The sequence below is a fragment of the Mus caroli genome, unplaced genomic scaffold, assembly GCF_978045245.1.
Source record: "Mus caroli unplaced genomic scaffold, Mus_caroli_1 scaffold_22, whole genome shotgun sequence".
NCBI lineage: Eukaryota > Metazoa > Chordata > Mammalia > Rodentia > Muridae > Mus > Mus caroli.
Genome location: NW_028227277.1, coordinates 7,096,501 through 7,111,433, shown reverse-complemented (window position 1 = coordinate 7,111,433; position 14,933 = coordinate 7,096,501). Strand labels below are relative to the sequence as shown.

The window sequence follows — 14,933 nt, the reverse complement described above, 5'->3', positions numbered from 1 at the left end:
ATAGAGGCCATCAACTATTACACATAGAATAACATGGAATCATATATCCGATTTCAACAAGAAATAAAGGGACAAGCGACTGGAAAGAAGCTATTGAATATTATCTGTGAAAAAGAAGAAAACTTTGTTTGATAAACTCACAAAGTACTGTAGTGGATAGCTTAAGATTGCAACCCAACAGAAAAACTTAAAGGAAAATAGAAACCAAATATTGCCTTGATAATCAGGAAGGACTCGATGATGTGTGCTCTGCCTTCTTTCCTCCAAACCAAGTACATAACATGAGCTTTAGGCAAAAAGATAAGAAATTTTAAGAAATACTATTTTTGTTTCAAGCAACATGGAGGATGTCTCTGCAGAAAAGCACATGGAGCCTCACCTCTAAATCTGAGCAAACCCAAATTTAAGATTATTAAAGACCTGAATGTTTGACCTGTAGTCTTGTTTTAATGAGTATGGAATGGAACCCATTCCATTGCTCATGTGCACCAAATGACTTCCAAAAGACTGCCACAGCACAGGATGGCACAACAATAGCAGTCATGGTGGAGAGAAGAGTCTGCCTCCATGCACATTCCCAGTTAATTTGACATGGTATTAGCACCAGGTATATAACAATTATAGAATATGAAAACAGAACACTTAATTTACCCAGTCTATTGGTTTTTACTGAAACAAATTGGCACTGAAATAGTCGTAATTCAACCAAAGAATGAAACAAATGTTTATTCATAGTAACAAAGATAGTAAAATTCCATAGCATGATTTTATTATAAGACCGTGACATACCAACCATTCCAAAAATGAAATGTAAGACTCACTTAATTCAGTATGGACATTTTGAACAAAAATATAAGGTAGTTAAAAAATAACAAATCAAATCAATCCTTCATCTTTGTCACTCATTGCAATCTAACTAAATTACATATATTAGCTTAGCAGCTAACATTTATGTTATTGAAATGTAATCTAAATACAAATATTTCAAAACAAATGCCAAGTAGAAATAAATGAAAAGTATGAGGAATATACCAGCATTAGCAATAAAATTCTACCTCTTAAATGACACCTAAATTCTTTCCCTTGAGCAAAATATATGAAATTAGTCTCTAACTTCTTAATGAGGTATGAACATACATCAATCAAAGAAATGTTTCATCAAATGTCATTGACTGCCAGGGGCTGATTATCAGGAAAAGTTCAGCATATCAGTGAATGTCTGCACAGGTACTGATATTTGACCAGATGGGTGTTGAATCTTTAAAATTCAGGTATTTTTGGATTTAGCATAATGACATGTTCTCCAGATGGCAGGAATCACAGGAAGTTTGAGGAGATTGTGTATACATGAGTAGCATACAATAGTATATGAACAACCGAGAGCATGGTCAACTCCAGGCTCAATGGTGCATGTGAGACTGCCCTTCCCTAAACTAGACAATGTGTTACATAATGTTCCATGATTAAACTCAACATCTGAATGATATGGAACTTTTAATGACCTTCTCAACTTCTGTCACAGTATAGAACTTCTGATGAAATCCATTGTGTTTGTGCATAATGGATGTTGACACATGGTCAGGTATGAACTATGCAGGAGAAGATTGTCCTTGGGATTTTCTCTATGCACATGAATGCAGTCATGGCCCCTGAGGGTAGAAAGCATGATCTCAAAACATGTTTTCAAAAATATGTTGATGAAAACATTTCAGAGCTCAGATGTAGAACCTGAGGCCAGAATTTTCCCTATGTATCTAGGGAGCCTGCAATAGGAGGGATGGAAAGGAACTGTGAATATAATAAGTGAATCTCCAAACAGCAGTAGCCTTAAAACAGAAACATAGATGTAACTGTGTGTGTGATGTCTTTCTACATCAGAAACGGATTTCACAACAGCTCCATCTTAGATCCTAGCAGACATGAAGAAGGTCTGTGCTTTCACAATTTCATTTTTGTTTCTGAAGTTTTCTCTCATCTTGTGCTGTTTGACTGAACCAAGGTGCTTTTGGAGGATAAAGAATAGTGAAGATAATGATGGAGATTTGCAAAGGGAATGTCATTTTTACATTTGGTTACATGATGAACCTATTGAAGATAATTTTTATAATTCAGATTTAAGTTTTCGGTAAGTCATTAACTTTATTTCCTTTGTCAATGTCACTAATTTGACATATTTAGCTGTATACAGAAACTGTGGGTTCTGTTCTCTTCCTCACCATGTAACTTTAAGAACCCCTGAAAACGAATTATTATTTCAATCACTATTTTAATACTTCGAAATGTGTCACAGTTTAGTAGAGTTTTAGTGCAATTTTATACTCCAGTTTACAATGTTGGACAATGTGAAAATCTGGATTCTCTCTCTTGAGTGTTTTTGGATAATATATGTTGAAAGATATCTCTTCATCTGCCTTGAATTCACAATCCCCTCCTTTGTCAAGAACTCAATATGAAGAGACTGCATCACTGCCTATATTCAATTGTCTGCCAATGCCTCATTATGATCATGCTTCTAAATGCCTTCAAAAAAGTGTTACCTAATTCTGGTTTCCAACAGATGAACATGCATTGTTTCATTGAAATATTTATGTATGTGTTGGTCTACTATACTTGGTTAAATGTATAACATTACTTATATACTTGTGAATATACATATACTTTGCTTTAAAAATAGTCTTTAAATGAGTCTCATCCTGCAGTTCTGAATTTGATACTGAATAAGGAAAAAGAATGCTAATCTCATATTCTGTTACCAGAAAAATCTTTTTATCCAATTACACAAATGCACAGGCACAGGTTAGGCTTATTATCACTATCAGATACAAGGTCAATATTTCTGTTAACTACTCAATAAACTTAACATTTTTTAGTAAGTAAAATTTATTCACAATTCCTTTCCATTCATCCTATGTCATGTGCCCTGGATACATAGGGAAAATTCTGGCCTTAATCTCTCTCTACATCTGAGGTCTGAAAAGATAAGTCTAGGAGAATTGTTGTATTCCAGTGGAAAAGAATCTGTTCTCCATGTGGCTATTAGGTCTGAGAAACAAAGTGTGAGATGTTATCATTTGTGGCTGCAGATCATGCGGGAAAAGAGTGTTGAAATCATTTACCTTTTAGCGAATCAATGTGCCTGCTACTTCTTTCTTTTATAAACCAAGGTTTCTTGTGCTTTTATGTTTTTGGCTCTCATCCCATCCCCTATTCAATTTTCATGTCTTTGGGAATAAAGGAATACTTTTTTCAATTGGTAGCCACAGTGCACTGTACACTCTGTTTGTGATGGTTGCTTCACATTATTATCCTTCAGTGTTAGGTGAGTAGGAATTATATTTCTGATGTATTCTGCATTTTTTCCACACCTATTGGCAAAAATTTTGGAAATTCTCATTGATGACAATTGTTTAAGCCAAAATAAGTTTTAAAATTACAAATATATGAACTTTTCTGGATTAGAAAGAAAAACTTAGCGCTGAACTCTTAATTGAAAAATACAAATTTTAGCAAAAGACCATGTTTGGTGTCTTTACTCCTGATAAGAGGCAATAGAGAATAACAGATGAACTGCCAACTGTGCTGGGGCAGAGAAGCTCTCTGTGCTCAGACATCACTTAAAGGATCTCAAAGTATTAGGAAGATTGAGGTATTAAAAGAAATGTGATAAAACTTTTACAAGATAGAAATAGTAAGAACACACTAAAAGGCAACATGAACTTGATGTGTACAGACCCTTCTGGTCATATGGTATATTGTATCATTGTGTATATCTTGAAATGGATAAATAAAATTAAATAAAATGGATATTAAAATGAGTAGCCTGATTGGTGATATTAACATTTGAATATATTAAAAGCATGATCTAAAAACATACAAAACAATTATAAAACATGTTCTAACATATTATTCATAATTTTCTTCCTGTGAATAAAATTAGCAATTTCATAATGCTTAAGTTCATAGAGTTTTTGTTATTTGGAAATATGTAAAATATTCTTACTGATAAAATATTTTCTCTACTTGAAACACTGATAATCTTCTTAAAGTAAGCTGATTGTTTGTCAAGAAACACAACTATATAGTGGGTTTTGAATACTCTCATACTGTCAGGTGGTATCTAATAAGGGCTTTTGAATATATTTCTTAATGATTCACTATATAAAATTTTATGCTCCTTTATTATGCTTAATTCCCAAAGAGTATTTTATATGTTTTGTAATAACTTAGTAGTGAACATTAGACATAGTATCCTCAGTTATGGATATTATTAAATATTCATAAATGATATTTTAGTATCCTCAGTTATGGATATTATTAAATATTCATAAATGATAAAAGGATAAGGATAAAAAAGTTGAAAAAAACAGATATATTAGTTGATACCCAAAGTTTTCAATAATATTAAGATGATTGATGTATAAATTACAGTTAAATAAAAATTATAAGGACAATCTGTTAGGTATTTCATATGTAGTGGAAGTCATGCTCTTTTATATATCTGTTGAATTACATCTCCAAGGTTATTTTATAGCAGTCTCACACAATAGGACTGTAATTTAGTTCAAGGATGGCATTCAGAGATAAAACAATATTTATTTATTTTCATGAATACAAAATGTATCATATCACAGTGCCCAGTGTGTATGAATTCTTAAATTGTATTCGGCTCTAAAGATCCCTAATATATCAGGCTTATTTCAAGACATTTATACAGAAATTTAGCATATCTCATATTACAAACTTTACTGCAGTTGAAATTTTATATTTCACACATCTCCCTTAATCATCACTATGCCCTCTTGTAGAATTGCAGCAAGTGAATATGAGCTTCTTCTGGTAATGTTTTTTGCTACTGATGAGATCAACAAGAATCCTAATCTTTTACCCAACATGACTTTGATGTTCTCCATCATTGGTGGAAACTGTCATAATTTATTGAGAGATCTGGATCAAGAATATACACAAACATATGGACATATGAATTTTGTTAATTATTTCTGTTATTTAGATCATTCATGTACCATAGGTCTGACAGGACCATCATGGAAAACATCCTTAAAACTGGCAATGCATTCTTCGATGCCACTGGTAAGAAATTTTCACACTGAATGGGTTAAGAAAATTAAATTACATTTACAGGTGCCTACAAGAAAACTTGGAAATAATGCATTTGTGGGTGTGCTGCTATACAAATACACACACATACATACACATTATATATATATGAATTAAATAATCATTTCATAGATGTACTGTGCATACAGGTAAAATTGTGTTCTAGGAATTTTAGACTTATCAGAAATAGTCTAGAATCTAATAGGAATAATACATGATGTGTATAGTACAATCTTACTTTTCTTATCTAGAGTTCTGGAAGGTGAGTAGCATTAAATGTATATGAGTCTAAATATCCTAATAATAATATTCTTCACTGGAAGTTTCATCCTGTCTTCTGCATCCTTTAGGTTTTCTATGGAACATTTAATCCTAACCTACGCGACCATGACCGGCTGCCCCATGCCCATCAAGTAGCCACCAAGGACACACATTTATCACGTGGCATGGTCTCCTTGATGTTTCATTTTAGATGGACTTGGATAGGACTGGTCATCTCAGATGATGATCAGGGTATTCAGTTTCTCTCAGATGTAAGAAAAGAAAGCCAAAGTCATGGGATCTGTTTAGCTTTTGTTAATGTGATCTCAGAAAACATGCAGATATACATGACAAGAGCTACAATATATGATAAACAAATTATGACATCTTCAGCAAAGGTTGTTATCATTTATGGTGAAATGAACTCTACTCTAGAAGTAAGCTTTAGTAGATGGGAAGAGTTAGGTGCTCAGAGAATCTGGATCACAACCTCACAATGGGATGTCATCACAAATAAAAAAGAATTCACACTTAATCTCTTCCATGGGACTATTACTTTTGCACACCACAGTGTTGAGATTCCTAAATTAAGGAATTTCATGCAAACAATGAACACAGTCAAATACCTAAGAGATATTTCTCATACTATACTGGAATGGAACTATTTTAATTGTTCAATCTCCAAGAACAGCAGTAAAATGGATCATATTACGTTCAACAACACATTGGAATGGACAGCACTGCACAACTATGATATGGCCATGAGTAATGAAGGTTACAACTTGTATAATGCTGTTTATGCTGTGGCCCACACCTACCATGAACACATTCTTCAACAAGTAGAGTCTCAGAAAAAGGCAGAACACAAAAGACATTTCACTGCTTGTCAGCAGGTAAAGTTTCTTACATTTCATTATACTTAGATATATCAGTGTGATCTTTTAAATGGACCCAGAGGAACAACTGTACATTTGTTAGAGATTATTCTCTCAGTGCAATGATTTGTATACTGCAAAAACCCCTAATGATTCATTTACATGGATGAATTTCACCCACAAAGATAATATTTAATAAGAGACCGTACATTTTTACGAATACCAGTGAGTTTTGTGAAAAGGTGTCTCACATTTCAACCAAATGAGTTCAAAATTTAGAATAGGAGCCAAGAGTTTTATCATAAAAGCCTTAAGTGATGACTAGACTAGAATTTTTTGCTGAAGAAAAGTTTTTCAGAAATTGATACATGTATGTGCTGTGGTTATTATTTAGCCATTTAAATTAACAATATACAAAAACATAAATTACTAAGACTGCACATTTTATTAAATTTATGTTAATTTTATATGAGTATACTGTATGTACGTGAAAATAATTTGTTTATTTTCACAATTTCCAGATATTCAGACTTCCCCTTCATTCTCTCATACATGGCTTCACTTAAAAGAATTTTTTTTGACAAGAATGTTCACACAGACACACACACACGCAAACACACAGACATACACAGACACACACACACACACAGTTACTTGTTATCTAGTAATCATTTTTTCTAGCACATTTTATCTTTATCATTAATATTAAGTATATAAGTTTTCAGTTATCAATGAGGTATACTATATTTTTCTACACACATTTATTTCAATACAGCTGTCTCTTGTGAAAGTCATTAAGAAATTGGGGAATTCTTAATTTTGAATTACCTTTATTGATATGCTTTATTGATATTGGAAGCATGCATCTCTTCTAGGTGTCCTCCTTGATGAAAACCAGGGTATTTACGAACCCTGTTGGAGAACTGGTGAACATGAAGCATAGGGAAAATCAGTGTACAGAGTATGATATTTTCATCATTTGGAAATTTCCACAAGGCCTTGGATTAAAAGTGAAAATAGGAAGCTATATACCTTGTTTTCAAAAGAGTCATCAACTTCATATATCTGATGATTTGGAATGGGCCATGGGAGGAACAGCAGTGGGTATACCATAATTTTTTCAGGTTATGTGTATTTTAAAATATAACACTCTGTGGTTAAGACCAATTGCTACTCTTGCAAAAGACCATCTAAAATTGCAATATTCAAAATTTGATAATGCTCAATTTCATGTAAATCTGGTAGTAGATGGATCACTGGCCTCTGGAATCCATGTTCAATAGTACCCAAATACCTGTTCACCTACAATGCAGGGATATATTTAATGATTTTAAAGTATAATGTATATGTACATATGATTAATGAAAAGTTTGTAACTATATATCATCCATGGGATATTTTTTTGGTTCTGTGCAAACATATCTATAGCCTAATTAAGTATATCACGCAGTCGTGAACATAAATGTTTCTCCAGATTCAAGGTTTTAGCTTTTTAATTTATATATTTTGTATGTTTTTTATTTATTTATTTACATTTCAAGTGTTATCCCCCTTCGTGATTTCCCCTCCTCCATGGAGTATAGCCTTATCTGGCATCAGTGGGAGAGGAATCGCTTTGGCCTGTGAAGGCTTGATGCCCCAGCACAGGGGAATGCTAGAGTGGTGAGGCAGGAGTCGGTGGGTGGGGAGCTCCCTCATAGATGCAGAGAAAAGAGAGAAAGGGATAGTGTGTTCAAGGTTTTCTTTTACACTTAGGAATACTTCATTAATTTTATGGGAGTTTTGTATAACATATTTTGTTTGTAGTCATAAAACTACTCTTTCTTGATTTACCCTTCCTTATCCCTCCATACACCACAGTATTCTATTTTGTAATTTATAAATCATGAAAGAAATACTTGTGCCACCTAAACATTCTTTTTGGATTGATCAGTTTAGGAAGGAAAATTTTATAATTGCTACAACCTGAATGTTACATATAAAATATTACACGATACAGTAATTTTTGTGTGACATTCAGTGTGTTGCAGGGTAATATAAATAAAAATATGCCTGATACGGTTAAGTGATACTGGGTATCAGAGGAATATGTATAGCATTTCTGTTTGTGTCCCATATATCAATCTATGGGACATTTTTCATATGACAAATACATGAAATACACACTCACATGCATATTATATAACATTTATGCACTGTCTTAGGTTCCCTCCTCTGTGTGTACTGTGATGTGTTCTGCTGGATTCAGGAAAATTCAACAGAAAGAAACAGCAAACTGCTGCTTTGATTGTGTTCATTGCACAGAAAATGAGATTTCCAATGAAACAGGTACATGCTTGCATGCAGAAGAAAAATGCTGAATTTGAATACCTTCTGTTTCCAAACTAGAAACACGAAATGGCCGACATGCAAACTGAAGACCTAAACTCTCCATGATTCAGAAAGTAATCAGTTATATAATGTCAACTTCTTCTGGACTCAGCAAATAACTTCCAATATCTTCCTCAGTCAAGGCATTTCTCTCACAATATGATGGTTACTGATTTTATATTATATAGAAAGTGTTTAGGGGGACCTACCGGTACAACAATTTTTTAAAGAAACATTTTAGATGTAATCTATGCATATGTTTATTCTTCTTTGATTCATTGTACATAGATATTTGATCACCTGATGTGTCCACAATCTTTCCCTCCATCACCAAGCTTACTCTGTGAAAAAGATCAGATGCGCAGGGTAACAGTTGTTGTTTAATGAAATATATTTTAATAGGTTTAATGGACAAATGATTAAGTATTTCCTGTCAAAGGATTAGAACAAGAGTGCAGGTTTCAATAATGGAACAAGAGATGGGCTAGTGCTTAGCTAAGAATAGAGGGAGGAATGTTAACATCCATGAACTTCATGCCATGTAGCTTGAAATGCGTATTTGGGGAGTAAGAGATTGTAAAACAATGAGAGGGACTTGCATAGGTCTATGAGGTCTACAGCTTCAAGAATGAAAATATTCCTTTTTGCAAATAGTGTTTAAATGAGGAATTGTATGTTCTGGTTCCTATGTGCAGACACAGACAAAGGCACAAACCACAGAGCAAACAAATCACATGATGCATTTCATCAACTGACACCAGTACTGATGTCTGCACACTACCTTTGTCTGTGAATAATGTATTTATGTTTGGAGGAATTAAATACTCTGAGATTATTACTAATAGTCACCATTTTTTTATTTTTATTTAATAAGTATTTTTTTCTGTTGTACTTCTTCTGTTGCTGTTTTGTTTGATGACAAACATAGGTTAGTACAGTGCAATCTTAAGTTAGTGGTTCTATAGCAAATAGGAATGGAAGAGATGCTCAACACCAAAATGTTTATTAATATTTCCTATGAATAATACAAATGTAAAATTATTTCCTATGTAATTATGATATCGTATAAGGGTTTATGTCCATTTACCAGCAGATATGGAACAATGTGTGAGGTGTCCAGATGATAAGTATGCCAACATAGAGCAAACCTACTGTCTCTCAAGAGCTGTATCATTTCTGGCTTATGACGAGCCACTGGGGATGGCTCTAGGCTGCATGGCATTGTCCTTCTCGGCCATCACAATTCTATTCCTTGTCACATTTGTGAAGTACAAGGATACTCCCATTGTGAAGGCCAATAACCGCATTCTCAGCTACATCCTGCTCATCTCTCTAGTCTTCTGCTTTCTCTGCTCGCTGCTCTTCATTGGACATCCCAACCAGGTCACCTGCATCTTGCAGCAGACCACATTTGGAGTATTTTTCACTGTGTCTGTTTCTACAGTGTTGGCCAAAACAATAACTGTGGTCATGGCTTTCAAACTCACTACTCCAGGAAGAAGAATGAGAGGGATGTTGGTAACAGGGGCACCTAAGTTGGTCATTCCCATTTGTACCCTAATCCAACTTGTTCTCTGTGGAATCTGGTTGGTAACATCTCCTCCCTTTATTGACAGAGATATACAATCTGAACATGGGAAGATTGTCATTCTTTGCAATAAAGGCTCTGTCATTGCCTTCCACATTGTCCTGGGATACTTGGGCTCTTTGGCTCTGGGGAGCTTCACTTTGGCTTTCTTGTCTAGGAATCTTCCTGACACATTCAATGAAGCCAAGTTCCTAACTTTCAGCATGCTGGTGTTCTGCAGTGTCTGGATCACCTTCCTCCCTGTCTACCACAGCACCAGGGGGAGGGTCATGGTGGTTGTGGAGGTTTTCTCAATCTTGGCTTCTAGTGCAGGGTTGCTAATGTGTATCTTTGTCCCAAAGTGTTATGTTATTTTAATTAGACCAGATTCAAATTTTATACTGAACCGCAAAGGTAAATTGCTTTATTGAAACTTTCATGGTATGAAAATGTTAGATTATATTCAACTTATCTTACTCTTCATCTCAACAAAAGTAGTATTTCATCATATAAAAAAAATGATAGTAATATACCGATGTGTACTTACAAACAGGACTGTAAACATGAATATGCTGAGAACTAGGATCTCAATTGAGAAATGGGTACCATCATTCTGACCTGTGGTTGTGTGTTTAAGCCATGTACTTAATTAATGATTAATATAAGGTTACCCTGCTTTCTGTGAACAGCACCAGGTCTAGGCACACTGTCCTTGAGTTACAAAAAGGGCACTGTATACAACATGGACTTGAAGCCGGTATTCAATATTATTCCACTTGCTTTCATGGAGTTCTTGCATCCAAATTCATTCCTTGACTTCATTCAATGTACTATGACAAAGTTAGATAAATAAATAAACCATTTTCTCACATATTTACTTTGGTCTTGGTGCAAGTCGACAGGAAGTGCCTCTATTTTGAACAGGAAGTGCGTCCCAGGTGTTCATGGGAGATGTAGTTATTGTGTGTGTTTGTCCTAGACCCGCTCTCTATTGCCACCTGGTGGCTATATAGTGTGACTGCAAACCAACAGGAAGTGCCTCCATGTTGGAAAGGAAGTCGGGTCCAGGTACTCATGGGAGATGTAGTGTGTATAGGGCCTAGAGCCAATCTTTCTTGCCACCCAGTAGTGAAAAATGCCACTACTCCCCTGGTTCTTTGGCTCAAGGGGACGAATCTGGGCCCTGAGCACAGGTCAGAGTTTTGGGAAAACGGTGTGGCCAGGCCGCCTGATTTACTGGGCGGGCTGTGGCTCAGATCCGTGCCCCCTGCTCCCATTGTACCTGTAGAAGTGCAGGAACAGAGGCTCTCTCTGTCTCTCTGTCTCTCTCTCTCTCTCTGTTCATCGTCTCTATATCTCACTCTGCTCCTCCTTTCCATCTGGGGCTGCCTGGCATTGGTCTGCCAGCGAGAGACCCAACCCGGCTTCCAGGAGTCCCACAGCCCCCTGGTTTTCGTTCTCCCTTCTCCTTCCTTTCCCCTTGTCACTGGGGACCAAGCCAGAGTCCATGTCCTACCGAGAGGCCCCAGTCTGTCTGTCCCAGTTCTCCCTTTTCTCCCTTCTCCTTTCTTCCAGAACCAGGCTGCCTGGCCTTTACCATTGCCCATGCAGCTCATGTCTCTGTGTCTCTCTGTCCCCCTGGTTCCCTTCTCCCTTCTCATCAGGGACCACGCCTGAGTCCATGTCAGACCGAGAGGCATCATCCCTGCTTCCTTGTGTCTAGCTGTCCCCGGGGCTGTCTGTCTCCAAGCTCCCTTCTTTCCTTCTGACGCGGCCTGCCTGACCTTTGCCTGGGTCTCTCTGTCTCTCTGTCTCGCCATCCTTTCTTCCAGGGCCCAGACTGAGAGACATCTGCCTGGCCCATGCTTCTGCCCTGCCTCCCCCGACTGTCTCTCTCTCTCTGTCCTGGTCCCATCTCCCTCCCTCACTCACGTTGACCACTTGTCCCAGCCAGCCCTGGGCACCTCCAGGGCTGTGTCTGTCCTTCTGGCAGACCCCAGACAGACCCCACCCCAGACCTCAGCCCCATGTCCTAACCCCAAGTCAGAGTCTGTCCCTCTCTTCCTAAGGAGGGGGACACCCAAGGCAGATATCAAGGGTGGAGGATGGGGTGGTGACCCTGTGAAGTATACCAGCAGGACTCTTTTTTTTAAGTTTTTTTTTTTTTCTTTTTAAGATTTTTTTAAATGATACCTTGGTCAAAGAAGGAATAAAGAAAGAAATTAAAGACTTTCTAGAGTTTAATGAAAATGAAGCCACAACATACCCAAACTTATGCAAATCAATGAAAGCATTTCTAAGAGGGAAACTCATAGCTCTGAGTGCCTCCAAAAAGAAACTAGAGAGAGCACACACTAGCAGCTTGTTAACACACCTAAAAGCTTTAGAATAAAAGGAAGCAAATTCACCCAAGAGGAGTGGACAGCAGGAAATAATCAAACTCAGGGGCAAAATTAAACAAGTGGAAACAAGAACTATTTAAAGAATCAACCAAAGGAGGAGGTGGTTCTTTGAGAAAATCAACAAGATAGATAAACGCTTTGAGAAACTCTCTAGAGGGCACAGGGAGAGCATCCTAATTAACAAAGTCAGAAATGAAAAGGGAGACAAAAACAGATACTGAAGAAATCCAAAACACAATCAGATCCTTCTACAAAAGGCTATACTCAACAAAACTGGGAAACCTGGATGAAATGGACAAATTTGAAGACAGATCCCAAGTACCAAAGTTAAATCAAGATCAGTTTAATGATCTAAACAGTCCCATATCCCCTAAAGTAATAGAAGCAGTCATTAATAGTCTCCCAACCAAAAAAGGCACAGGACCAGATGAATTTAATGCAGAGTTCTATCAGACCTTCACGAAGATCTAATTCCAGTTCTCCACAAACTATTCCACAAATTACAAGCAGAAAGTACTCTATCTAATTCATTCTGTGAAGCCACAATTACTCTGATACGTAAACCACACAAAGATCCAACAAAGATAGAGAACTTCAGACCAATTTCCCTTATGAATATCGATGCAAAAATACTCAACAAAATTCTCCTTAACTGAATCCAAGAACACATCAAAACAATCATCCTTCCTGACCAAGTAGGTTTAATCCCAGGGATGCAGGGATGGTTCAATATACGGAAATCCATCAACGAAATCCAGTATATAAACAAACTCAAAGACAAAGACCACATGATCATCTCATTAGATGCTGAGAAAGCATTTGACATAATCCAACATTCATTCATAATAAAAGTCCTGGAAAGATCAGAAATTTGAGGCCCATACATAAACATAATAGAACATTCTACAGCAAAGCAGTAGCCAACATAAAACTAAATGGTGAGGAGCTGGAAGCAATCCCATGTAAATCAGGGACTAGACAAGGCTGTCCACTTTCTCCATATCTATTCATCATAGTATTTGATTTGATTTCCTAGCCAGAGCAGTTTGACAACAAAAGTAGATCAATTTGGAAAGGAAGATGTCAAAATATCACTTTTTGCAGATGATATGATAGTATATATAAGTGACCCTAAAAATTCCACCAAAGAGAATCTAAACTGATAAACAGGTTCAGTGAAGTAGCTGGATATAAAATTAACTCGAACAAGTCAATGGCCTTTCTCTACAAAAAGATAAACAGTCTGAGAAATAAATAAGGGAAACAACACCATTCACAATAGTCACAAATGATATAAAATACCTTGGCATGACTCTAACTAAGGAAGTGAAAGATCTGAATGATAAGAACTTCAAGTTTCTGAAGAAAGAAATTAAAGAAGATCTCAGAATATGAAAAGGTCTCCCATGCTCATGGATTGGCAGGATCAATATAGCAAAAATGACTTTCTTGCCAAAAGCATTCTACAGATTCAATGCAATCCCCATCAAAATTCCAACTCAATTCTTCAATGAATTAGAAAGGGCAATCTGTAAATTCATCTGGAATAACAAAAAACCTAGGATGGCAAAAACTCTTCCCAAGGATAAAAAGAACCTCTAGGGGAATCACCATGCCCAACACAAAGCTGTACTACAGATCAATTGTGATAAAAACTGCATGGTACTGGTATAGCAACAGACAAGTAGAACAAAGGAATAGAATTGACCCAGAAATGAACCCACACACCTATGGTCACTTTATCTTTACAAAGGGAGCTAACAACATCCAGTGGAAAAAAGACAGCATTTTCAACAAATGCTGGTGCACAACTGGCAGTTATCATGTAGAAGAATGCAAATTGTTGCATTCTTATCTCCTTGTAATAAAGTCAAATCTAAGTGGATCAAGGAACTCCACATAAAACCAGAGACAGTGAAACTTATAGAGGAGAAAATGGGGAAAAGCCTCGAAAATATGGACACAGTTGAACAATTCCTGAATAGAAGAGCAATGGCTTGTGCTGTAAGATCGAGAATTGACAAAAGCTTCTGTAAGGCAAAATACATCGTCAATAAGACAAAAAGCCACCAACAGATTGGGAAAGGTTCTTTACCTATCCTAAATCAGATAGGGGACTAATATCCAATATATATAAAGAACTCAAGGAGGTAGACTCCAGAAAATCAAATTACCCCATTAAAAATTGGGGCTCAGAGCTAAACAAAGAATTCTCACCTGAGGAATAACGAATGGCTCAGAAGCACCTGAAACAATGTTCAGCATCCTTAATAATCAGGGAAATGCAAATGAAAGCAATTCTGAGATTCCACCTCACACCAGTCAGAATGACTAAGATCAAAA

General features: G+C 36.3%; 1 protein-coding gene across 1 annotated transcript; it reads left to right on the top strand.

Annotated features, from left to right (window-relative positions):
• Positions 1–1,865: 1,865 nt before the first annotated feature.
• On the top strand, positions 1,866–11,041 carry LOC147000028 (vomeronasal type-2 receptor 116-like). The gene is given in 7 exon segments (XM_085834355.1): positions 1,866–2,125; positions 4,806–5,088; positions 5,466–6,269; positions 7,127–7,351; positions 8,456–8,579; positions 9,715–10,476; positions 10,479–11,041. Coding segments are annotated over 7 exon segments (2,442 nt in total). The 5' UTR covers positions 1,866–1,919; the 3' UTR covers positions 10,517–11,041.
• Positions 11,042–14,933: the final 3,892 nt, after the last annotated feature.